We start from the raw sequence: 27,793 nt of genomic DNA on the forward strand, positions 1-27,793 counted from the left end.
AAGAGGATAAGAATAGTTGATTTTATAAAGATTTCAATGTTAGAAAATTGACACTTATATCCTGCCACCTCTTGATAAAATTTGGATCCCTTGGTGTCTTCTATGTACATTAGCTTGGACTTTTGATTTAAAAATTAAAACCCCAATTTAAAAATGACTTGAGCTATGTGAGTTATTTCAAGAAGACCAGAATTTGGAGAACACTAAAAGTCAGGGTGAGGACTAATAAGGATCCCATTCCCTATTTTTTGGTGTCTTAGCTTGAAATTTGATTTAAAATTCCCACTTAAAAATGAGTAGCACAATTAGGACTGTTTCAAGAAGACAAGAATTTGCACAACACTAAAATCAGAGTGACAGCTAGTAATGATCTCATTCCTTATCTACTGGTAAACAGCATTTCACAAAACCATCCCTTATCTACTGGTAAACAGCATTTCACAAAACCATTCCCTATCAAAGGATAAATGTGTTTTTTATATTTGACATAAACAACTACAACAATCGACAAAGTTTGTCTATAATCTAGCTCTATGCAATGGTAATGTTGGTTGAACCAAAACAGGTAATGTTAGCTAAATGGGTTCTCATAATGCAAATTAAGAGTGTTCTATGATTTGACTAATAGAAGTTACAGTGATTAAAGTTACAAACAAATATTATCTGTCAGTTAGTTTCACTTTCAATTGAGTTGCTTAGAATCAAGTCTCATAAAAGAATTTAGTTTTGCCATTACTCCCTCCCATTGAGTGTGTCCCATTATGAAAGGTGTCATCGATAAAAAACAAAAATCTTCTGCAACATACAATATACAAGGTGAGATGTATTTTACTATTTTGATTTCTTTTATCAAACTTTCCTTTGCTAAATAATAAAGGTAAAGATAAAGATGAAGATGAAAAATCAAGAGTTAAACATAATATTTGTGGGCAACCCCATCACAATTCAAAATACAACTTAAAGTAAACTATGCTAAAATAACATATGGTATATATGCAGAGTGATCCAGTGACATTCGAAGATGAATGTCAACCACGGGATCTGACATGGAAGTCACAAGAAAGCAAATGATTAAATGCAGATAGACCAACAAGAGCAAGTACAACGTGCATAGTTCAGTATAAAAGTGTAAAGCAAGACTAGTTTTCCAAAGGAAATGCACATAAAAAATTCAGAACAGCAATACTTTTGACCAGTTGCTAAGGTAGATAGAGCCACATTAGATGACAATGGCAGCCCAATTTGGATGGGAAACGCATCAAATAGATGCCAAAAGTGTAGCCAAGAGTTTGGACTTTGGAGCAGCCAAGAAAAGAACATCAAATTTGCAAACTCAAGAAAGGCCCATGCATATTGAAATATGTGCCTTGAGCTTGATAACATTGATATCCATTTCAATAAAAAATGCATTCAAGAAAAGTAACTCAGCTCCAATATTATGTCAAACCGTCAAGACCAGCCAAACATTGTACTGATAGTCTGATATACAACTATTGTGGGGTAACAATGTTGGATTGCATATTTGCAAAGAAGGTTTGCATAGTTATTTGTAATTAAGACTATTCGATTATTTCTACAAGATTGAAGGTTGGAAGAAGGAAAGTTTTTATAACAAAGTAAAACCAGACACAAAATATAATTTCAGAAAATTCAAGAAGAAAAATTATATTGACATCACTTTAATTTGGAGCAAAATTGTCAACACCACAAGAACAGATATCAATTGGGTGTTTGGGCTTGGGAAGCAACAGTAACACATCGATTAACACCAAAAAGAATAGCAGGATACACATGAACAGCAGGATATACTTTCAAATTGGGATCAGCAACTATTTCTCTAGAACATATAAAGAAATCAGCAATGTAGTTGTCATTGACTAAAGAAGTATTCAATAAGTGGCAGTTGGAGCAGCATGTTTAAGCAATATGATTGAGACTCTGAGAGAAGAGCCTGAAAAATTAGGATTAAAGCTGAAATAGAAGAGCTTAAGAATTAGGATTTAGAAAACGATATTGTATTGTGAAAATCAAAGCACAATTCATGTTAATAAATATCCAATATTTCATACAAGTAGGGAAAACAATAAATCGCATTTTCACAACAATAGAAAGCTTATTAATATTATAGTTTATAATTCCTTTGTTACAGATCAAAGCCCAGATTACAGATGTTTCCGTCAGTGCCTTGAACAAAAATAAGATTCAGAGGTTTAGAGGCCTACCGCGTATGATGAAGAGGAAAATGATCAAGGGGAAGTGCCTGAATATTTTATATTGATTTAAAAAATTATCTCAAATTTAAGGTAATATTAAATATCATCAATGCTGTATTTGAGCTGGAATGGTGTATATATTAATATAATGATTTTTATTTCAGTGTACATGGGAATGAGGGAGTACAAAAAGACAAGTGAAAGATTTAATTTGCTGTCTGTTTCTGCATTTAGAAGGTAACTAGTAACCATGCAAAAACAGATTGTTCATAGCTGAAGCTCGGGGAATAGTAACTGATATGTACATAACCCAAATTAGAATATGACTGTGAAAGCAAAATTTCTTGGTTAAGCAATGCTGTTTTATGTCAATTTATTTTCATGTGATTGGTTTTCTGTACTCTTCCTTGCAATCTTTAAAGTTTTTTACACAAGCTACAAAACTTTCGGTTCACTGAATTCAGGTCTTCTATTAACTAATTTCTAGGTTCACATAATTGTTCAACCACATCATATGTTCACTATCACTATGTATCAGTTCTAAAGCACTATAGAACATATCAAGGATCCTGTCCACGAATATATTTATTATATAAATTGGAAAAAGCTTTAAATAAAATTCCCAAGCCATATGTTAAGTCACAATGGACACTGATCTATATAGAAATTATTCAGTTAAATCAATAGTACCTTCACATCATGTAAATCAATATTCACAAAGTGTATCAGCCGTTCATTCAAGATTTGTTCTACCTGAAAAAAAACACATATAATTCAGTCCTACATCTAGAAAATATGTTGAGTGATTCTGTTAAAAGTAAACAAAATGTTTACAACAGGAAGAATATTATTTGTCCAAGTAAAAATAAAAAGATTTCAGCCTTTCTCCTTATTTCCACATGTCCAATATAAGTACACTAGTACTAATTCTTGTACAGTAAAACCTAGCATTAAGTACCTGGGAGCGAAGTTGTTCTTTATATGTCCCAATTTCTCGCAAAGCAATGGTATATTTAGTCATCACAGGCCCTGTGGTACATAGAATTGAGAAACCATGAAGAACGATACTTTTGAATGTCAAGATGTACGCTAAAAAAGCATCTAATTTCAGTTCTTTTCACATTTTGAGAACAAATTAATACATTATGGTTGAGCTTTTTATTAAGATAAATGTTGGTAGATTTTCTCCTCAATCATATGCACATCAATGGCAGAATCTAAAACAATTGTAAGAATCAAAAAACATCTACCCACACACAATTGCCAATAGACTAAGCGCATGAATTACATGACAAAGAAATACTATTCTATTTCTAATACAATTCTGAGTATGAAAACATTAACATGCACGCCACAACTGCCCCAAGTCTAAGTGTGATATACATATTGCAATTGCAAACCATCGTCTTACAAATGAAATTAACATTTAAAATTTAATTGTGTGGAAACTGTTAGTCTCTGAGGAAAAGCTAACAAAAGCTTAGAATGTCAATCATTACACATCTGCCAATTGCACAATTAGATAAAAAGCAGTGAGTGTTGATAGCTCAAAGGAAGCCATAACTAGTAACATTTGAAATCCTTACCGAGGTAGATTGGTGGTGGTTGCAACAAGAATATTGATTGACATACACAGCTAAATTACCATTCTGTGTTAGCATTCAATGAGTGGGGAGTTTTAGAAAACATATAACCATTTAGTCCAAGGGGTTGAGCTTAGTTGGATAAAACATTGGATTCTCATTGTGGGACCCAAGTTCAATTTGTTGTTTGTAACTAGGGCTATATATGGGTTTGGATTGCCTTAAGGCAACATCCGAACCCTTTTAGGTCTGGGCCCTATCCTAAAGGGTAATGTGACCCCAAGTCTATGCCCAGCCCTATTCTTCACGCTACCCTAAATACACACGCCACAATAATATATATTGGCGCCAAAATTTAAAGGAGGCCTACTTGCAAATAAGAGTTAAAGGTGCATATAAATGAAAGACACTTTGCAAGTCAAACACACTCATTCAATTGCAATAAAGCGAATTAGCTCTGCCTGATAAGGTGTGAATTCACAAGGAGGAGTGCGAAATTATTCAGACTTGTGCGAAATTGTCCAAGAGGACATAGGCTGTTTTGGTACAGACTTGGAGAACTTAGAAGTGCAGATCTGCCATACAAAAGGATAAGATCTGACAAAGAAGCTAAGTATTGTACTTGTGATTTTAGAGGAGAATATATAATCTGACCTATGGGTCTTTAATGTTGGGTTTTTCCTCCTTGGAGGTTTTCCCAGGGTATGTGTGTTTGTCTCCTGTTTACTTACTTCATTTCTGATTTTACTGAATGTTAACTTATTAAAATGCTACAAATCTGATTACAATCTAGGGCATAATCAAAGGATATAAATCTGATTAACAAACCTAGGGTATAAAATTACATGGTATCAAAGCCAAGGTGTCACTAACTTCTGATTTTAGCAAATCAATTGTTGCATATAGCTGTTGTTTGTTTTCAGATTAAAATGTCAGGTTTGAAGGCTGAAGATAGACTTGAGGGAGCCAATGATTTTGCTGCTTGGAAAGTCCTTATTCTATTGATCCTTGAAAAGAATGATCTGCTGAAATTTGTAGAAGAAGAAAGACTGTCTCCTCCAGAAGATGTTGAAGAGCTGAAATAGTTCAAGAAAGATTCCCTCAAGGCTAGAAGGATCATAATTGAGTCCGTCAAGAATCATCTTGTCACTGTCATATCAAAGTTTGTGTCTGCCAAGGAAATGATCAAACACTTGGAAGGGATGTATGAAGTCAACAACCTCAGCAGGGCCCTTGCTCTAAGACAGCAGTTTCTTCGCATGAAAATGAAAGAAGAAGACTCAATCATAGCCTACTTCATGAAGATCAATGAACTAAAGGACAAGCTAAGCAATATTGATTGCCAAATCTCGGATAAAGATCTTGTTATGATTGCATTAAATGGTCTACCTGATGAATGGGAACCATTCATTCGTAGCATTGGTGGAAGAGCCGATCGTCCCAACTTTGAGCGTCTTCAATCTGATTGCATCGAAGAGGAATCTCAAATTGAGGTAAGAGGAAAACTCAAGAACTCTCACAAAGATAATCATGTTTTCTTAGCTAAATCTAGGAAAGGTGGACATTGGAAGAAAAAAAAGAGAAGCAAAGATTTTAGATCCTCCTCCTATGATCCAAGGAAAAAGTCAAGAGATTCCTCTCACATTCGTTGCTTCAGATGTGATAAGTATGGTCACTATGCCAAAGATTGTCAGAATGACCCAAAGGCAAGGGAAGCCAACTTAAATGAAGTTGCCAAACAAAGTGAAAATTACCTTCTTATCTTTGCTCTATCCAGCAATGTTCCTACGGACAGCAATATGTGGATACTTGACAGTGGTGCCTCCAGACACATCTCAAGATTTCGTGAGCATCTCTCAGATCTGATTGAAAAAGACACCAACCTTCATGTAGTAATCGGTGATGAAGCTTGATACTCGGTAAAAGGTTCTAGCACTACCTCTTTAAAACTAGATTCTGGTATTTCCTTACAACTCTGTGATATTCTCTTTGTACTTGGTATTAAAAGAAATCTTATTTCCATTTCTGCCTTAGACGATAAGGGTTTGCAAATAGCATTTTCTGAAGGGAAGGTACTCGCTTGGCCTAAGAAATCTAATTTCAAATCTGCTCGTATTATTGGAAATAGAAGTGATAGTTTATATAAGCTTGCAGCTAATCCAATTCAAGCTCTCATTCATGAGACCCCTGAATCATGCGAGCTATGGCATAGAAGATTGGGTCACCTACACTTCCAAGCTCTTCCCACTCTCGGTAAAATGGTTAAAGGTATGCCTAAACTCAGTTTATCTCATGATGATGCTTGTAAAGGTTGTGCAATGGGTAAGAATGTAAAGAATCCTTTTCATAAAAGCGATAGTAGGGCTAAAGAAAGGTTAGAACTTATTCATTCAGATTTATGTGGTCCTATGTTTGTAGAATCTCCTAGCGGTTTCCTATATTATGTTATCTTCATAGATGATTTCTCTAGGAAAACATGGATCTATTTTCTTAAATCTAAAGAGTATGAAGAAGTCCTAAACAAATTTAAAGAATTCAAAGCCTTAGTTGAAAATACTACAGGAAATCGAACTAAATGTTTGAGGTCTAACAATGGAAGTGAATACACCTCAGGTAGTTTCTATGACTTTTGTGTTAAAGCAGGAATTAAGAGGGAGTTTTGCGTTCCCTACAATCCTCAACAAAATGGAGTTGCTGAAAGAAAGAACAAGACCATTGTTGAAGCTGCAAGAGCCATGATCCATGATCAAGACCTGCAACCTTTTCTATGGGCGGAAGCATCCAAAACAGCAGTTTACATTCAGAATAGATGTCCTCATCGCGCCCTAAAGGATGTGACTCCTGAAGAAGCCTTTACAGGTATCAAACTTGACATCAATCACCTAAGGATACTCGGGAGCCCTGTGTATGTTCATGTGCCTAAAGAAAAACGAACCAAGTTGGATCCATCTGGAAAGAAAGGCATCTTAGTGGGATACAGCGAATCTTCCAAAGCCTTCAAGATCTACATTACAGGTCAAAGGTATGTTGAGGTAAGTAGAGATGTAACTTTTGAAGAAGATATTGCTTTCAAAAGATCTAAAGGTTCATTAACCAACAATAATGATATGGTGATTGAAAATCAAGATTCAATAGTTGATGCTAACCCTGAGATACAGGAGGAGTCTACTGACCTTCCAGATCAGGAAGTTCCAAAATGACCCATCAGAACCTATGCACTCTACCGATATACCTCAGGATATTGTGGTCTACAAGAAGAGACCACTTTGGGTTAGAAACACGATTCAAGATGCTGAAGGATTTGCTGCTCCCAGAGGAACCTTTAGAGATAGCAAGAGATTCCAAAATCACGCCAACTACATTTCTGTGATGTGCAATATCATTGAGTCTGAACCTCACAATGTCGAAGAAGCTATGTCCCATCATGCTTGGAAATTAGCCATGGATGAAGAGTATGGGTCTATCATCAAGAATGATGTCTGGGACATTGTACCCAAACCCAAAGGTAAGTCTGTTGTTTCCTCTAAATGGTTGTTTAAAATTAAACATAATGGTGATGGTAGTATTGAAAAATATAAAGCTAGGTTTGTAGCTCGTGGTTTTTCTCAAAAAGAAGGAATAGATTATGAAGAAACCTTTGCCCCTGTTGCTAGATATACTTCTATTAGATCTATAATAGCTATTGCTGCAGCCAAAGGTTGGGAGCTGCATCAAATGGACGTTAAGACAGCCTTTCTCAATGGTGTCATTGAGGAGGAAGTCTATATTGAGCAACCAAAAGGTTATGTAATCCATAAAAGAGATTTTCATGTTTCCAGGTTGAAGAAAGCCTTATATGGGCTCAAACAGGCTCCTCGCACTTGGAATGAAAGAATTGATAAGTACTTACTAAGCTTAGGATTTTGCAAGAATGATGTTGATGCTAACATTTACTTGAAAGTTTATAATGATGAGATGCTTATTTTAGTTTTGTATGTGGATGATTTATTTCTCACTGGTGAAAGTAAATTAATCATAAGATATAAGAAGGAATTAGCCTCAGAATTTGAAATGAAGGACTTAGGTTTAATGCATTACTTCCTAGGGTTAGAAGTATGGCAAAGATCCAATGAAATTTTTCTAAGTCAAGGAAAATATACTATTGATATTTTGAAAAGATTTAGGATGATAAATTGTAAACCTATGCATACTCCTATGGAATATAACTTAAAGAAGTTAAGTGTTTCTGCAGCTAACTCTGGTTTTGCAGATCCATCTGAGTACAGGCAGTTGATTGGCTCCCCGATGTACCTAGTCAATACTAGGCCAGATATCTGTTATGCTGTGAATGCTCTCAGTCAATTCATGAGCTTACCTAAACTTGTTCACCTAGTTGCTGCCAAGCACATTCTAAGATACCTACGTGGCACGATTGGTTATGGGCTGAAGTATTCACTTAATACCTCAATCCTCTTGGAAGGCTACTCAGATTCAGATTGGGCAGGAATTGTCAAGGATAGGAAAAGTACTTCAGGTATCTACTTCAACTTGGGCTCTGCAGTGATCTCTTGGGCATGTAGAAAGTAATCTTCGGTAGCATTAAGCACTGCAGAAGCTGAGTACATTGCCACATCTGTTGCATCCAGAGAAGCAATGTCGCTTCGTAAGCTCCTTGTTGGATTATTTGGTCAAGCTAGTGGTCCTACCACCATTCATTGTGATAATCAAAGTTGTATAAAGATGTCAGTAAATCCTGTATTCCATGATCGGTCCAAACATGTGGAAACACACTATCATTTCATTTGGGACATGGTGCAAACAGCGCCATTCATCTAAAGTACATTAGCACAGATGAACAGATTGCGGACATCCTTACCAAACCTTTACCCAGAGTGAAGTTCGAATACTTCAGAGACAGACTCGGTGTTGTGGAAAATGGAACCCTGATTGAGAGGGAGCTTCAATCTCAGTGACTCTATCTGCAGCACTTTGAATCATTCTTTGCTTGTGTGCAAGAATGAATTATATCCAATCTATGCTTGTGTGCTGGATGGATAATTGTAATTATGTAAAGACCCACTGGTGTATTACACTTTCTATGCTTGTGTGCTAGAACCATCCTATGCTTGTGTGCTAGGTGGAAGATGTAATTATATGCTTGTGTGCTAGACCCATTCTATGTTTGTGTGCTAGATGGAACTCTAAAGGTTCAAATTATGTATTCTCCTCTTCCCTAGTTAAGAGGGAATGTTGTTTGTAACTAGGGCTATATATGGGTTCGGATTGCCTTAAGGCAACATCCAAACCCTTTTAGGTCTGGGCCCTATCCTAAAGGGTAACGTGACCCCAAGTCTATGCCCAGCCCTATTCTTCACGCTAACCTAAATACACACGCCACAATAATATATATTGGCGCCAAAATTTAAAGGAGGCCGACTTGCAAATAAGAGTTAAAGGTGCATATAAATGAAAGACACTTTGCAAGTCAAACACACTCATTCAATTGCAAGTAAAGTGAATTAGCTCTGCCTAATAAGGTGCGAATTCACAAGGAGTGTTGTGAAATTATTCAGACTTGTGCGAAATTGTCCAAGAGGACATAGGCTGTTTTGGTACAGACTTGGAGAACTTAGAAGTGCAGATCTGCCATACAAAAGGATCAGATCTGACAAAGAAGCTAGGTATTGTACTTGTGATTTTAGAGGAGAATATATAATCTAACCTGTGGGTCTTTAATGCTGGGTTTTTCCTCCTTGGAGGTTTTCCTAGGGTATGTGTGTTTGTCTCCTGTTTACTTACTTCATTTTTGATTTTACTGAATGTTAACTTATTAAAATGCTACAAATCTTATTACAATCTAGGGCATAATCAAAGGATATAAATCTGATTAACAAACCTAGGGTATAAAATTACACAATTCCCCATAGGGACCTCTAAAGTGGAATTCTAAGTTGTGACTCTTGGTCTGCCATAGGTGGTTTCTAAATAAAAGTGGATTTCTAAGTAGTGACTCTTGGTCTTCCATAAATGATTTCTAATATGTTTTCTCAAAAGGAGCTTGTATTGGTCTAATGTTGATACTCATATGACCAAGATATTTGTAATCAATATTCAATTCAAACAAAAAACATATAACCATTTACATATATAATTTACACGGATAGAAACTAACATGACATGTTCATGCTAAAGGCAAAGAACAAACACAAAAGTCATCATTCTTGGGTAAACAGCTAGCAAAAACTTTGAATGCCAACCATCACATCTCTAGGAACCATACAAGTAAATAAAAAAGCAGCAAGAGTTGACAACCCAGAGCTAGCTATGACTAGTAACTTTTGAAATCCTTGCCAACGTTGATGCTAGACCCAATAAAGCATTGTTGGTGACAACAAGAATATTGACCAACACATGTATCAACTGATCATCCTGTGTGAGCGGCAGCATGTTGAAAAGGACAGTGATAATTACCCTGGCACAAAGCTCTAAATGTAAATATCCTTGGCATAGAGGTATCTACTTAAGCGATTACGATGGAAAATTTCATTGTCCAAAATCAAAAGAATGACTGGCACAAGGGAAAGAAACATAATATAAGATGTGGTCATGTTTGCACTGTAGATATTGATTTTCAGCTGCTATGGAAAGTCCAACGATGTTTGGGTTGCCTAATGTACTTTCTCGTCCACTAGACACAAGTGATAAGAATCTATGCCATCAAAGGAAAAACTTCTTTACTTGAACTCATATCAGTGCTTCTGCAACACTAGAAAGTCTAGATCATTTGACAAATACTTCCCAAACAAGAATGGGTTAGAACAAAGGGTGAATGATGCTAATATATGGATGAGGATCTCCAACAGAGGGCTGGAGTGACCACATCACTTTCCCTATAGATGCAGGTTGAACAAAGAGAATGATAACTAGTATACGAGAAAAGCATTCATGCTAAATTGCTAATAGTTTATTAATCTATATTCTTGTTAATATGTTCCTCAGCTAAGAAAAATCTGAATCATCAAGTCAAACAAGTCGTTACTTGATAATCTATTAGTTACAGAAATTTTAAATTATGGAAACAAAGGAAAAAAAAATCTAACAATGGATATGAGAATGGTTATAGATTACATATTGCAGGATAAGAGGTTTATAAATGGATAAATAGTTTGATAAAAAAATCACAGTATAGATGCACAACCTCCAAAAGCTATACCAATCGGATCATTATGTCCTCCTCCAAACATTTCAAGAGCACTTGCAAATGCAATATCTTCATCATATGCTTCTCCCAATCCTTCCCTGTATGCAAAAATAGCAACATTCAACATCTCTTAACTACAATATAAAATTTCAAAAAAAACATGAAATATTATTTAGATGTGTACCAATAAAAAAACATCTGCATATATCATTGTGTCTTTCCTTCTGCTTCTTGACCACAAAAGATGTTTACAGTTTTGGTGTTAAGTTTTGTAATTGCTTATGGCAAATTAAATTTCGAAAAATTCTGTAAGAAATATGCACATTGCTTTCCACCCAGGGAGTAAGTTATTTTTTATTTTATATAACTATCAAATATAATGAACAATCTAACAACAAACAAACACTAGTGAAACATTGCTTTACAAATATAAAATGAACATCATAAATAATATCACCGAAATAACTATAAAGAGCTACATCCAAAAAGGTCTTTTTCAACATATGCCAACATTCAAATTACTTGGCAACATAATTTATTAGAATACTATTCAGCAATCCCATCTTAATGTACTGTAAACCAATCACATAGACTTATCTGTAAGAAATATGCACATTGCTTTCCACCCAGAGAGTAAGTTATTTTTTATTTTATATAACTATCAAATATAATGAACAATCTGACAACAAACAAACACTAGTAAAACATTGCTTTACAAATATAAAATGAACATCATAAATAATATCACCGAAATAACTATAAAGAGCTACATCCAAAAAGGTCTTTTTCAACATATGCCAACATTCAAATGACTTGGCAACATAATTTAGCGAATACTATTCAGCAATTCCATCTTAATGTACTGTAAACCAATCACATAGACTTATTATCTGTAAGAAATATGCACATTGCTTTCCACCCAGAGAGTAAGTTATTTTTTATTTTATATAACTATCAAATATAATCAACAACCTGACAACAAACAAACACTAGTAAAACATTGCTTTACAAATATAAAATGAACATCATAAATAATATCACCGAAATAACTATAAAGAGCTACATCCAAAAAGGTCATTTTCAACATATGCCAACATTCAAATGACTTGGCAACATAATTTAGCAATTTAGAATACTATTCAGCAATTCCATCTTAATGTACTGTAAACCAATCACATAGACTTATTTGATTCGCAACATCAAGCTTCCTTTTTGAGAGGAGAGAGAACGCAGGAATATAAAAATCGGACACCTAGAACTACAAGTACCTCCAGATTGTATTATTTAAATTGGATTGCAATGCAGAATAGGGAGGTGGACAAGAGAAGACAACAAGAGCTGAGGATAGGGAAACCACCGGCAAGGACACATCCTTGTGAAACAATGAAAAATTATCAGAAGTGAGATTTACATCTCTGACTGCACAGCCAAAACATTCTGCATCTAGGATGTGCTTTCCATGTACCTTTTGGATATAATTGGCTTCTTCATATGTGGCCGTTGTTCACATCATTTAACACTGTTGCTAGGATTCATTATTCTTAGATTCTACACTGTCTCACAAAATGAATAGGAGCTTAAAATACAGAATTCCACCAATTGTTGCTTAGAGGGTTCCTTTATTCCTAATAAGCTTCTATGTATTCCCAAATTTGACAAAACACCCTCATTTCCCTTGAGCTCAATGGCATTGATTATGTCACTATTAAGAAGAAAATAATCTCTGATCCTAAAGATTTGTGACATCGAGCCAACTAATATCAATCACACCTAGATATCTTTCTCATTGTCAAGTACCCATATTAGCATATTCATTTCATTAATCTCTCCAAGCCCCCCCACCATGCTACTGACTAGTTTGACTATCAACACCTATGTTACCATGAGTTTCCAGGACAGGGACGGCAGGGAACGGCAGGACAAGTTTCCAGGACGGCAAAAAATTTTGCCAATTTTGGGGATGGCAGGGGGACGGCAAAGGGGATGGCTATATAAAATATAGGAAAAATTTTAAATATATAGGGAAATTTTAAATGTTCATATGAAAAATAGATAAAGCATGTATATATACATTATATCTAAGTCACAAGGTTCGAATTCGACAGCCATGAAATTCAGATGAAATTCGACAAGGGAAAAATTCGAAAAAAAATTCGGATAAATTCGCCTTCTATAATTTTGTTTATTTTTAAATATATGTATACCTCTAATAAATTATCAGAATAGCGGCCCTTGTTGGAGAAAATCCGAGGGCGACCCAGCAGTTGGAGACACCCATGACCCAATAGATACAAAGCATATACAAAGAATACCCACGACCAGCTGAGTTGTGTTTAGAGGCGTATAGCAGTGCTTTATAGAGGAAATTCGATTAAATTTGATTTTTTTTATAGAAGTTTGAAATTCGATTAAATTTGAACCTCATCCATGAAAATCGCTGTATATAAAACATGGATAAAGCATGTATATGTACATTATAGAACCTTAACATGCCACATTTGTGTTCAGAATTCATTGTCAATACTCGATATGCATTCATAATTCAGAATTCATTGTCAATACTCAAGATGCATTCATAATTGAAAATTCATTGTCAATATGCCAGCACTTGTTTGCATGTAGTTCATTGTTTCTTTCTGGTTGGAGGATATTTTGATAGTCTTCCATTACTATTATGACCTACAACTGCTTCTTTATGCACTATAATGTTTTGGATGTTTTTGAAATTCATTACTAAGCTGTTATTCATATTTCTGAGTGCTTTTGGCTATGATTCAAACCTGTTTACCTTTCATATCAATGAAAAGTCCAGTATTGCACACCTGCAACCATGTTTTTAGGCACTACCAAGTTCTAAGTGTTTGTGAAATTTATTACCAGGCTGTTGTTCATTATTTCTAAGTGCTTTTGGAAGTGATTCAGACATCTTTACCCATCATATGAGTGAAAATTCAGTTTTAGAAACCTATAATAAATTTAAAAAAGTATTTTTTGAGCATTTGAGTCTTTTTTATTTTTTTAAATGTGCTGGGAAAAGGGGTCGGCTGGCCATCCCCAGGACAGGTAGGGGACACCCCAGACATCCCCAACCATATTTGGGATGAGGGGACGTCCCCTTTGAGAATCACTGCTGTCCCCAAGTTTCCAGGACGTTTCCCACAAATTTTGCAATTTTGGGGATGGTGGGGAGACATCCCCTAGCCATCTCCGAAACGTCCCCGGTACAGGGACGTGGGATTTTAGCCCGGGGACGCGTCCCTAGGTAACATAGATCAACACAGATTTGTAAACAAGTCTCACAAAAAAAATATAAAATCATCTCCCAAAATTTGGAAGCTATCATTAATTACAATTGACCTGTGTTTCATGGCATTTAGGAGATAGGGACACCAGGACAGTAGGAGATGTATTTCAGGGACGACAGTCCACAGGCCATTTTGGGGGAACAACAGTATATACAGAGAGAGAGAGAGAGAGAGAGAGAGAGAGAGAGAGAGAGTCAAATCTCTAGAAGTTTAACTAATATTGAGTAACATAAAAACAAAATTAAAACAGTGACAGCAGTATAACAACAATAAATATATTGTGCCAGCAGTGTAACACCAGTGTAACAGCAATAAAATTAATCATGACACAAGCAACAGCAGCAACAGCAGTAACAGTAGTATAAAAGCAATAAATATTAAAAACATGAACACAAAATTAACAAGGTAGTGCTAAATTCACCTCCAAAGTTTAGTGTCCTGGTGGTTGCGAACTTGATCGGGGTTCTTAGCGGCTCCTTAACACCCAAACCAGCCTACTTGAAACAATAGGGACTTTGCTTTGGATTCTTTTGCCATATTTAATACAGTTCACTTGGGTACATTATTATCTTTCAATGAAAGGTACCATGGATCTGAAGTATGTCCCAATAGGGTTTACCAGCCTCCATGCTTAATAAGTTAATTATAGAAAATATCATTTGAAACTCATTATTTATTGAGATATAGACAAAATCATTGTTTTAATCAGTTCCAGTCGACACTATTTTTTGGCAGCTGATTCATTGAACCTGTATTTGTTGCTGCTGGAGAGTTATGAAACTCTGTAGCAAAAGAAGATGCACATTTGCATATTGAAACATTTGGGGATGAAGCTGTTCAGTACCTATTAATTGTTAATGCAATATTGTTCAGCAATGGTATATAGCTGTGAAAACTGCATGCCACTGTCATATTAGGAGGGTGACATATATGACTTGCTATATGGGATAAGTATAAATACACCATGGTCTTTGGCAGGTGGACAGATGAGCAATGTAACAGATGGTTGCATTATAAACAACTACCAGAAGTGTAACATAAGTTTTGAGTAGTTTTATAGGTCCTATGCAACTTGCAAGATGTTGACATTATGCAATCCTACATTTCATTTGCTCTAGCATCAAGTCTATTTTCTGATATCTGGGAGCTCAGGGGATGCCCCCTGAACTCCCATCGTACCCAAAATGCCATTGAGGATGGGGACAGGGATTTGATGGCTAGAGACACGTCCTCATGGAACGCAGTAATTAACATATCATCCGCATGCCAAAAGGCTCTAGCCCTTTAGTGCCTGTCCCATGAGTCTCAAGTATGATGCTAATTTTAAGGCTGTGCAATTTGCTCTACTCTTGGAAAGAACTTATGTTTCATTGCAAAAGCACACTGACAATGATTTACCCACTGAACAAAATGCATAAATGTTAATGCACATAAAAATTCAAGCTTCATTCTCAATATCTGAATACATTTAGAAATTTAGATAAATGCGTATTAACCCGCCCTTCAAAAGCTCCAATGATGATGTTTACAACTTTCTTTCTCATGCTACAGATCCACACATCAACAACATAGTTAGTCACACAAGCTAATCAATAAACGGTGCCTTAGATAGAAGAATGGGGAGACAACTCGAGTCTTGAACATACGTATATTTTCGACATCCTTTGTAAAATTTTTGACTCCGCTCTCTAAGTGCCTCTGCACTTTCTTCTAATGTTTGTAGCTGCAGTCCAACAAAAGCCATCAATTCATCACGAAGATAAATATATATTTCAAAATTGTAACAAAAAAACAATCTGATTTTATTTAAAGAAAACAGCAATTTGATTTTATATAAACAAATCTATTCAAGGATCACTACAATTATAATTTCAACCCAAAATATTCCTATTAATTTATTAAAAAGTGCAAAGTAAATCCATCTAAATGACTATGATAGTGTGACCAGTTATCTATGATGTGTTATTATAAGATGCCCGTTAAACCCATACACTCGAAATCCAATCCCTACTCAAAAAAGAAATATAGAGAGAATCCAAAGCAATGAAGATTCTGACATGCACAGATCCGTATAGCTTCTAATCAATAATTAAAATCTTGAAGTACATGAAAATTATATAAACTTTTAAGTAAACTGAAAACGAAAAATCTGTGAGAGGGAAATTCTAGATATGGCTGGTTCAAAAGTTCAAAAAAATGATGAGTAGGAAAAACCACAAACATGAATGCTTACTCTATAAATATTTGTCTCTTCTACTAAAGGTTTAGGTGCAGAGAATGTAATTCATGCTTTGATATTAACAACCTAGCAAAAGAGAGGAAAGGGGAACAATCAATCTCACAATAGCCAAAGTCGCCATTTTTAAGATAGCAAGAGCACTAGCAAATTTTAGTCATACTTTCAATATTATTCATCACTTCAATAAAAACAAACAAAGAATGACCGAACTCATACTTGGATCATCCAAAAGTTCAAAAAAGAACTATGCATGCAGCATTTTACTTTCAAAACTCATTATAAAAGTATTTTACAATTATAACCACCACAAATAAAAAAATGTCATCGCAAGAAATGATTCATGGAGAAAACCTAGTAGTAATATTAACCATGAACTGTGGACCAACTAATGCAAACAACTGCTGTTTCACAAGATGGAAGCTATTAGAAATATGTGTCTTAGTTGTCACTGATGTCAAGCTTGGTGATCCGGATTGGTCTGGATATGATGCAGAACAGTGGAAGTTAGGTATGTATGATACAAATTACAGATCCTAGTTGTTGCTGATGTATTACAGACATGTTTATTGCTCCTGAAATATGTATTGTCAGTATGAAGATATGTTTATCTTGATATGAGAGATTTGGTGTTGGTTGTGGCAATTGGTTTCGTGCTCCAGTCGTTCATGGAGTCTAACAATATTCAGTTAGCTTATTTCAGACTTGCAGTCCTCTACATTTGTGTCTTGATGCAGATATAGTTGTACAATTTTTATATGCTTATTGTCATCATTTGAGATTGTTGTATTCGTGGTTTTGGTGCTCTGGAAGTTGTGATCCGGATGTTGTGCTCCAAGAATGTATTTGGTTATGCAGTGTTGAGCAGCTCTATGTGCTCTTGTTTCCTCCAGTTTCTTGATTTCTGATGATAACTCTTTGATGATTCGTTGTTCATGTCTTTAACCTCATAATGTTGAGTTGGATCATGTTCTTTGTGCTCCAGTAGCGTGTTATCGTGTTATTCGAGGATATGCTCAATCTGTGTCAGGCCAACCTTGAAAGATTATGTTGTTGTTTTGCTCCGGTGATTGTAGCATGTAATTTGACTGTCGAAATATCATTTGGGAAAATGTTATTGAGGCCGACTTGATGTATATTCCTATTGACATATGTATATATATATATATATATATATATATATAAGATCACATTATGCTTGAAGTAAGAGATGGATGATTTTGTGATGAAGTGAAGAGCAAGGCGGTAAGCGATAAAGCAATGAAGTTGATGCTGAATAAGTAAAGGAAAAGGACAGATCTAATGCAACAGTATTTTGGAGCAGGCAGATAGCAAAGTGATTTGCAAAGTTTCTTAACCGAATCTACTGCAAGCAATTGGTGTGTTGTCTGAGCTTAATAGGAACTGATCCCATGTATATGTAGATGCAATTTTTCTCAGTTCAATTATTTATTTTCTGGCAGTGAGCCTTTCCGGCAATGAGTCGTTGTAATCTAGGCAGTGAACCCTCCAACAATGAGCCTCTTTTGTAATCCCATATAACTAGTTATATTATCTTGAAAGTTAACCCTCTCTGTGGTTTTTCCCATTTGGATTTTCCACATATAGAAATCTAGTCTCTCTTATGGTTGTGAATGTTGTGCATTTCACTTCTATTGCATATTTCATTTCATGCTAAGGACATCTAAGATCATATTGAGTTTCAAATTATCAGTGTGTTTTATTTTAGGAATACTGATTCACCCCCCCCCCCAACTCTCAGTATTCCGATCTGTTCAATAGAAACAAAACTACGTATCATCAGCATACTTCATAGCAGCTATAACCTAAGATAGCACTACAAATTGATGAGCTTCCCTTAGATATTGGCCAAAATGATTCCTCTCCACATTGCATTAGACTACATCTTGAAAATAAAAACTTCAAGAATCACATTCACAATTGCATTTTTCCTCACCTAACAAGAATTGAAGCACCTCTTAGGACAACGCCAAAAACACATATTAAAGTCAATTATTATGAAGCAATGTTTTCCAAGGATGCGCTTGTAGGAAAAATATCACTTTTCTTTGAGTGGAGCAGTCCTCGAACTAGTGGCATTGAGGAGGGCAAAACATCCCCCCACCATCACCAAAATGACCCTACACAATAGGGGACATTCCCTCTAGGAGTGTCAAGGGGCAGCCTACTATCACAGAGTGGATGGAGAACATGTAGAAGTCCCTTGACCCTCCTAGGGATGAGGAGCGTTAGAAGCTTCCCTTATTATCACCAAGGCTGCAAGAATATGTCTAGATGTACTTCAACCATCCTAGGGATGATAGATGTCCCCACATCTTGAAACATGTCTCTATCATTAAAAAATTAGAAAAAAATAAGAGCAAAACCCTAATCCTAAACCTAAAAGTGATGCCCCCATCATAAAAAACTAATGAATACACTATTCGAAGCTATATTACATTCACAAAAAAAGGAAAGAAGAAGAGTTAGTCCCTTGCAAACTATTAAAAATAGTTATTTAATATTTAACATAAAAAAATTTAAAAACGCAAAAAAAGGTGAATGCATATGCCATGAAGCTTTGTGTGGTCTTAATTTCAGCTTGGTGATGAGGAATCATCTGCTCAACCTCACCCTATTTCATAACAATTAATACACCTATGGCCCTGTCCTAAACCCAATGAAGGGTGTTGCCCCCAGACACTACGAGGGGCTATATACTTCAGCCTTACTATGTACTATAGCCCCCAAGTCCCTGCTCTTATTTTAAAAAGAAGAGAATAATAAATATCGTTTGGGGCTGCGCCAGATTAAATCCCAAGTACTTGAATTCCATTTATACTTTTGGTTTGTTGAGTCAATCTCAACTCCAAGTAATACTACTATGGTTATAGTCAAGCAATTTACAAGGTAAAAATAATAATCATCTTAGTGAAGATGCTTGCATTTCAAATATGTATATTAACATTGAAACTTGTTGCAGACCTCTCTGTAAATTTTTATTCTCTACTCAATGCCCTACTTGGGAAAATGCTGAAACTCGTCAATGCTATTATAAAAGAACCTGCTCAAAATTTCGGCTGGCATTGATGTTTGGGAAAATGCCCTACTTTTATTCATTTGCTGAAATATGTTGGAGTTTGGTACTCTCTTTTCAGATAATAAATGGCAACAGGTTTTATCATATTTGAAAACAAAAACTACAGAAACAGTGCCAGGACTTGATCAAATTGTTTACAGTATGGCTGACATTAAGACATCAGACGATAGAAAAGATGATCCTACAAAGTCTAACAGTGGAGTCTTGGTCGATGGTACAATTTAATACATATTAAGATTCATTGTCACTGATGTAAAATGTGCACCTCAGTTAACTTTGTATAAACTTCAGCTTCTTTTGCTCATTGTTTACATAAATGATAACTTGCAACTTTATTTTACTCTTTTTTTGTTTAATTTTTCAAATATTATTTTTTTATATATTATTTTAATATTCATCCCCTTAAAGGTTCAGCTCTGATTTTGGTATTCAATCACAATTACTAAATTGATATAAGCATTTTGTGTTATTCTCTCCTGGGCAAGGGACCCTAATGGAACCTTCACCACTATCCAAAAAAATATGTCCCCAAATTTTAGAAAAAAATTCCATCCCCAAAACTTAGCCCCCCATCTCAAGGATCTGTGCAACACTATAATAAAGCAAGGCCTCAGCAATCCACAAGTATTTAATTCTTGTTTCCATGTTCATTCAAAACACATAGATCCATAATACACCCATCCTTATCTACATATGTGCAGGTAAGGCTATGCCACAAACACATTAATCAGAATCAACATCAATTGCCATAATCCTTCATCAGATTGAGAATATAAGAAATAGCTGCAGATGGCAGAACTGCTAAGCAGTTAGGTTTCACAAGACTACGTTGCCAGGGATCTATAGGGTCTTCTATCAAAGGAAATCACAAGAAAGCAAACGACAGTTCAGTACTACTCTCTTCATGGAATACCTTCATAACAAGAATAATACTGAACTAATGTTTGGTATAACAGCCTAGCAATGAAACTGCCACTGTATTCAACAAAGTGACATGTTATCTACACTTCCCTAGTAACCTCCACGGAGGAATGGTGGATGCCGCAGATCTCTCGTGTGGATAACTTCCTTGAAATCTTAGATGGACCTTCTCCCCCGTGACTCTTCCTCTTTGCTATGAGGTATAGCAGTCTACCCAGTTCAGTACTACTTCATGGAATACCTTCATAACAAGAATAATACTGAACTAATGTTTGGTATAACAGCCTAGTGATGAAACTGCCACTGTATTCAACAAAGTGACATGTTATCTACACATCCCTAGCAACCTCCACGGAGGAATGGTGGATGCCGCAGATCTCTCTTGTGTGGATAACTTCCTTGAAATCTTAGATGCACCTTCTCCCCCGTGACTCTTCTTCCTCTTTGTTATGAAGTATAGCAGTCTACCCTTCTCCTATATTTCCTCAGTACTAAGGGTCCTTTTGGTTCTAAATTCTCTAATTTCAAATTGTGTAGTGGTGACATTTGGAGCAGTCATCCCTAAAATTGTAGCTTGCAGCTTATCTGATTGTCATTAGTGGTCATTTGTTTGCCCCAGGTAGGAGTGTCACTCATATCAACCATTGGTAGCAATTGATCATCATATGCCTAAGTTGCTGATACCAGTATGGGATACAGGATATGGGTATGCCAGTGTGATACTTCATCATTGATCAATGCCAAATGCCAAAATAGTAATGGTGCAGATCAACAATTGAAAATCCAGAAAGAATTGTCAATTGTTAAAGCAAAGAAAAATCAAACTCTTCAAACTTTTAAATCTGAAAACACACTTGCTGGAATTACTTGCATTAAAATTTGATCACAAAATAGATACAATCAGAAGAAGCTGCAGGAGGCATTTACAAGCCATCTCCAAAACTAAGCAAACTTATCAATCATTATTCCTCCCTACAAATACGACCAAAGTACTCCAAACCAGCTACAGACATCGGAAAATGCACCTTTAAATCATTTGCAACCCTCAGTTTTGGAATTGAGATCTTCCTCTGCAGTCTCTCCCTGCAACCTCACTGCTGAAACCCTTCTTCTGATTTTCTTTTTCTCAGCACTTGGGCATTAAATTTTGCTGTTCTTGACTGCAAATTAAAATATCAAACAGCCAAATTTTGCTGTTCTTGACTGCAAATCAAAATATCAAACAGACCCAAACTAGGTGTATGAATCCTTCACTTCCTGCAAAGAGTCAAATCTGGAAATGTAACTCCCTGATTGTATTCAATTTTGTAATTTTGTAACACCTCTGGTGTCCAACTCAACTCCCAACCTGGGTGGAACGTGGGAACACTCTCCCAAACAAATAAATATCATTCCAACATTTACTTTTGGCTTCAGTTTCAATTTATTTACGTTTTGGCCTTTTTAGTGCACATTAAAAACTGAATTTTTCAAATCACCAAAATGCAAAGTTTGGGCCATTAAATAAAATATCAGTTACGTTAATTTAACCCCATTTTTCAACTTAGGATGCTATTAATACCATAAATTACTCAACCAAAAGAACAAACAAGTTTTCTTATGCTTATAGGGCACCCGAAAATTATCTGCAGCTGAAAATCACAAAGAAAAGCAACATAAAAAAAAAATTGAGTGATGCAAGATTGATATATTAAATACCAATTGATGCTTTTTGAATCATTTTAGGGTTTTTGCATGCAAAAAAATGTTTTAAAAAATTATTTTGTCACTTTTTGTCCCTGAGCGCCTTTAGCTACCCATGGGTACACTCAGGTATGCCCAGGGTGTGCCCAAGGCATCCAGGGCGCACCCTGGGCATACCTAGCTGTACCCCTGAGCGAATCCACACCCATTACGAGTACAGGACTGGTTCCAGGCATACCCAGTAACCTAGTCATATGTCCTACCTTCAATACTTCTTATTTGTGTATATCTCATCCTCAATAACTTCTTCGACTGGCATGATCAAGATGGCACAATAACATGTAGGAGCTTTGGAGCATTCAGATTTAGTGGGTATGTCCTTATAGCAGCCACAAGCCCCATCCACTCCATCTGATACCTTCATTGAGGGATAGGGTTTTTTAATTTTTTGCTTGCCTACCTCAAAGGGATGAGCATAAATGTAGTCACAACATATTGTAAACAAATCTTCCTTATATAACTCTACGCTCCTAGTTGAAATGTGGTTTATTGTTAAGGCCATTGTTTGCATTTGTTCTCCCCAAATCCCTAGCGCATGGATACCTTGTATGCCATCCTAAAACCTCTGCTCCCACAATATTTTCCCTTCTCTCCCAAGCAAGACATTTATAAAATAAAGGGCTATAAATATCAACATGCAGCCATAGCAAAGCTAATGCTCACATTCCCTAATTTTCTCCAGATTGTCTAAAATTTATTCTCGGAGCTCCATGCACCATGTCATATGTTATTTAAATGCTTTTGTGGTGATTGAATCTTTCCTATTCATGTAATATACTTTCCATAAGATAGCCTTAGTAGAATACTCAATCCTATAGGAGTCGCACAATAAAATATCAAGAAATGTTGTCAAAGGCACCATTGCATAAATGAGAAAATGAAAAACAAAAAACAAAAAAAGATTTTTGGTGTGTTTTCTGCCTGCTGCCTTTTTTTCCACCAGCAGGCAATTTTTCTGTAGAAACTCACTGAAACTCAAATGTTTTGTAGCAAGTTGATTGCCAAAATTAACCTGCAAATTACCAGCAAGTGACTCAACAGCCAATTTTCCCTTGCAAGTTGGCGAGTAATTCAAAAAGTTTTTTAACTATGGGTTATTGTTGATGTAGAAAATGACAATTAGAGCATTAATGGGATGGATCAAGAGCAATCTTGTAGCAATTTGGAGAACATGTTACAGTATAGTTTCATTTCTTATTCATCCTTCAAAAACATAATAGAAGAATAGTAGAGAGGTGTATCATATTTGCTATGCTCAACCATACTACATGTAACATGGCTATGGTCAGCTCAAGTTCTGTTGTGCTCCAGCCTTTCAACTTATGTGACCATTATACTTCCAGGTCTCAACATGAAGAATTGAAAGAGAGCTTTGCAAACATGAAAATGACAAAAGGCTGGATCAAAGGATAAATAAGCATCTATATTCAAATGGAAATACTGGGCCCCAACAGTTATTTGATTTAAAAATATTAGTGCCATTTTTATCTCAGCTTGTTTTATACTTCTTTGCTAATTAAAAAATGTCATTTTCATAATCATTGTTGACAACCATCATTGTCAATATAGCCAAAGATATATTGGATCGTATAATCCATAATTATTCCACTAAACAACATCTATATAAGTAGCTCTTGAAGCACTGAACCACACCCTGTCAACATAAATACTCTGCAGAACATAATGTGGCTTGGGCAACATCCAGTCTGCCTGTTAGTATGAACCCATCAACTCAAACTTCTGGGGTAAAATCATATCACAATACAGAAATGCAGCACAACTAAAAAGTCCATGGAAAGAACAATGTTCCTCAAAGGTAAAACCTCTTTAAGGGTCCAAGTCTATTTTATCTCTACTGGGACTGAAAACCCTGAAAACAGTTCATATATGTAACAATATATCTGATGGATTTCCTCAATTTAGTATCCTCCTTTCCACTGTGATGTCCCTCTGATGATAAGAAAGCTATATGTTTTTCTTCAATTTTACTCATTTTTTCTGCTTGCTATTTTTTCAGTCTGATTTTCTCATTTCGTACATGGCTAATACAAGCACAATCATATCCAACCTTAGAACCTCCAATCTTAACAAGACATGTTTCATGCAAGAAAGCATTCATCTTTGATGATCTTATGTAGTGAAAAAATGCAAATCTTTTTATCACTCTCAAAAAAAGGGCCAAGATATGCCAATTAAATTTTCCATATCTATAACTTCATCAATATCCACAGTTCAATACAATGCCTAAGAAAAGCTAAAGCTCCTCAAACTCACACTACATGAGCTATCACACCATGGAATGGCAAGGCTCGCAGCTTCAATGCTAACCCATGTGTATCAGTATGGCTGAGATAAGAACTTGGCTACAGAGAAACTATGTGCGGAGGATAAGCACTGGTTTTCCAGAGGCCAGGTGATTCCAGTTACCCTACGTAAGCACAAATCAACTCACTCAATCCTAGCAAACAGTCTTACTTCTGTGTCTCTAGCAAGGGAGTTTGGCCAACAGCATTGGCATTTGGCTCAAATTTTCACAGAGCCTGGAACTTACTAAATTACAGACATTTAAAACCTACAGCATTTTTCACTCCATTAAAACCCTAGATTGAGTTAACAATTAAAGATTAGAGATTTCCATGTCACATCTATGGATGAATGCAAGTTTTCTAGATCAGCTACATGATCATATATAATAAAAGTTTCTAAAGCTCGGTCACTACTTATGGTCATTGCATTAATTTTCAGTAAAACAAAACTTAAAGAAAGATGAATGTATTTGTCAGGAGAAGGTACCAAGAGACAGCCAACTGTTTCAACGCTAAAATAAAAATTATTCACAAAAAACATAAAGTTTTCACAATCCAGAAGCCCTTCAATGATAATTATTCAGTCAAGAAAAAATCACATTCTGACACAAGACATTTTAGCTATTGTTAACTTGCTTCCATCCTTCCATTTTCAGCAAAAAATTCCAATCTGCATTCATTCTTGGATCAAATTTGCTTCTACCACTTATCTATAAAGAGCAACATGCATCAAAGGCAAAAATGGCATTTTCACATTATAATTATCAACATAAATTCAACTGAAATTCATGTTCTCAAGTGTGACATGGTATTTACATCCTTTCACTATCCACAAACTATTCCATCTACACTAGCTCTAAGATCAAGTCTACTTCTAAAACCTAATGATAGACCATAATGAATGCAATGCATTCAGACACTCGTTCTAAGATCAAATATAATTTTACAGCTTACCGATAGGCAATTTGCACAATACCATGCACTCACAGCTAAATGTACAATAATTAAAGTTTCAGGCAATGCAATCTAAGCTTACCTGACTACGGAACATGGGCGAATCGTCCAGCTTCCCGAACAACATCTTTAACGTCTCTGCACTCTATTACTTCCAATCTTCATCAATATACAGACACGGAAATAAAATATATCTCCACCTTCAAAAACTGCAATGCAAGTCCATAACACTAGATCTTCAAACAAGATCTAACCCCCTTATCCTGTCTCAAGCTCGCACAAGGCAACACAAAACAAGGCCTCGTCCTCACTAATATCGCCAAATTAACAGAGCCTTATAGCATAGAGATAATCATCCCGACACCTAAATTTAGCAGTCCCGAAAGCAACGACAGAAACCCCGCGGACATCAAGACCGGATATTTAGCACCTTACAGCAAATGCACGCAAGGCACTAGGGTTTCAAGTTCGAAAGCAAGCTAAAAAAGATTACAACCGGCAAGGGTTCGAACATCCAACAATGCCAAAAGCTTCAGATTTAATCTTATCGCAATGGATGACACATCTAAGCTGGCTTCTGCTTCAGAAACGTCAAAAACAAGCAATCTATGCGCTTCTTCCGGGCTACAAAAACCTAGGAAAGGTTGCAAACCACGTTTTCCTGCACAAACGTCATTTTAAAGCTGTCAAAATAGAATTGATGAACATTTTGCAAAAACTTACAGCTTTGTTTTAGCTCTTTCTATTCATGCATTTGGAAAGGGCATAAAGCTGGGTCCTGACTGCATGACAGCACGAATCTTTACTCACTTCCACAGGGTCCTCCCACTGCTGAAGTGCCACGTGTACATTCTTCCAGCTTGGCAATGCCACGTCGGACAAATCGATCTACGTGGCATGCTTTAAAATACAGAAGCGTGTTGTACGTTCGAATCACAGTACTGGACAGGGCCCCGTCATTTTACTTTTTCAACGCATTATTTTGTTTTTTATTTTGGTTTTCTGTGGGAGGTGTGGTGGGCCATAGGCTATGCCGCTTAAATAACGTGCAAGTCTCTACTGAATCGTCGCCATCGCCTTCAACACCTGTAACTCCCGTAAGGAAATATGGCAGAGGTTTAATGATAGCGATTTTCCAAATCTAGTAGACTGAGTCTTCGACTTTTCTCAACGCCTTAATTTATTTAATAGTTTTAAGTATCTCTGTTGCGTCTTTTTAATTACTTTTTATTATTCGCGTGTGATAAAGTATTGATATTTTAATGTTGGGAAAGCTCAAAGCAGCAAATTAGCTTTGGGCCTTAGATTTAATGGTTGGATAGTTGTAGTTAGGTAGTTATCTTAAAATATATAGTTAGGTAGTTATCACATGAAGGATAAGTTTTTGGAAATACTCTCAAAAATTATATAAAAAAATTATAACATATATATTTAATTTGTATGTATATTTATTTTATATTTTGAGTGAATAATTCAAATTGTCAGAAGAAATTGTTTGGTGTGTAGGGTGTATTGACCACCAAATTCAGATCTTAGAAGGGTACACCAAGTTTGTCTTATTGAAATATTGTGCTTATACTTAGATAAGGATTGGAATAGAAGATTTTAAGATTTATGAAACTAAATATATCCCAAAGAATAATTTGAACTTCATATTTTAGCTTTTTGTATTATTGACCTTTTATTGTTTATTTTGGTGTGGAGAATCTTAATTTACTGTTTTTGTATTATTGATTTTTTACTCTTTGTTTTGATGTGAAAAATCTTGGTGTACTTAAAGGATCATGGATTTACAAGTCTGTCCAATTAAAATATTGTGTTTATAGTTGGGTGTGAAATAGAATATAGAAGTTTTGACTTTCATGAGACTAAAGAGAATTTTAGAACAATTGATATAGACATCATAGCTTTTCATATTATGGATCTTTTACTCTTTAATTTGATGAAGAAAATCTTAATTTACTTAGAAGACCATGAAAGGGTTGCTCCTAAAATAAAAAAAATTATGTGGACTTATAAAAATGCTTCCCTATAGATATAAGGGTTGAGTGGGGTCATGTTTCTCTTACTATTAGTCTATGAATTGACAAGTTAGAAGGGCAGTTTACAAAAATAAAGAGTTTGTAAATTAAGTTTTGTTTATTCAATGGTTGATATGTACAAATATTTATAGGTATGTCAATTAGAAGTACTACACAAAATGGTGCTACCAAAAAAAGATCCATGTGTAGTGGTTGTCTAATTGAACTCTA

At 35.6% G+C, this 27,793-nt stretch overlaps 1 protein-coding gene across 2 annotated transcripts in view; it reads right to left on the reverse strand.

Moving 5' to 3' along the window:
• LOC131077072 (ADP-ribosylation factor GTPase-activating protein AGD3) overlaps positions 1-26,271 on the reverse strand; it is a 62,837-nt gene extending 36,566 nt beyond the window's left edge. Inside the window, exons 1-5 of one of the 2 annotated variants that reach the window (XM_058014484.2) lie at positions 25,624-26,271; positions 15,928-16,004; positions 10,974-11,074; positions 3,172-3,242; positions 2,904-2,966 (exon numbers count right to left, since the gene is read on the reverse strand). In XM_058014484.2, the coding sequence (XP_057870467.2) occupies positions 2,904-2,966; positions 3,172-3,242; positions 10,974-11,074; positions 15,928-16,004; positions 25,624-25,668 (357 nt within the window). In that variant the 5' untranslated portion in view covers positions 25,669-26,271. The remainder of the gene's footprint in view (positions 1-2,903; positions 2,967-3,171; positions 3,243-10,973; positions 11,075-15,927; positions 16,005-25,623) is intronic. The other variant, XM_058014485.2, reaches the window with a different exon arrangement.
• Positions 26,272-27,793: the final 1,522 nt, after the last annotated feature.

This window comes from Cryptomeria japonica, chromosome 9, assembly GCF_030272615.1.
Source record: "Cryptomeria japonica chromosome 9, Sugi_1.0, whole genome shotgun sequence".
In the NCBI taxonomy this organism is placed as follows: Eukaryota; Viridiplantae; Streptophyta; class Pinopsida; order Cupressales; family Cupressaceae; genus Cryptomeria; species Cryptomeria japonica.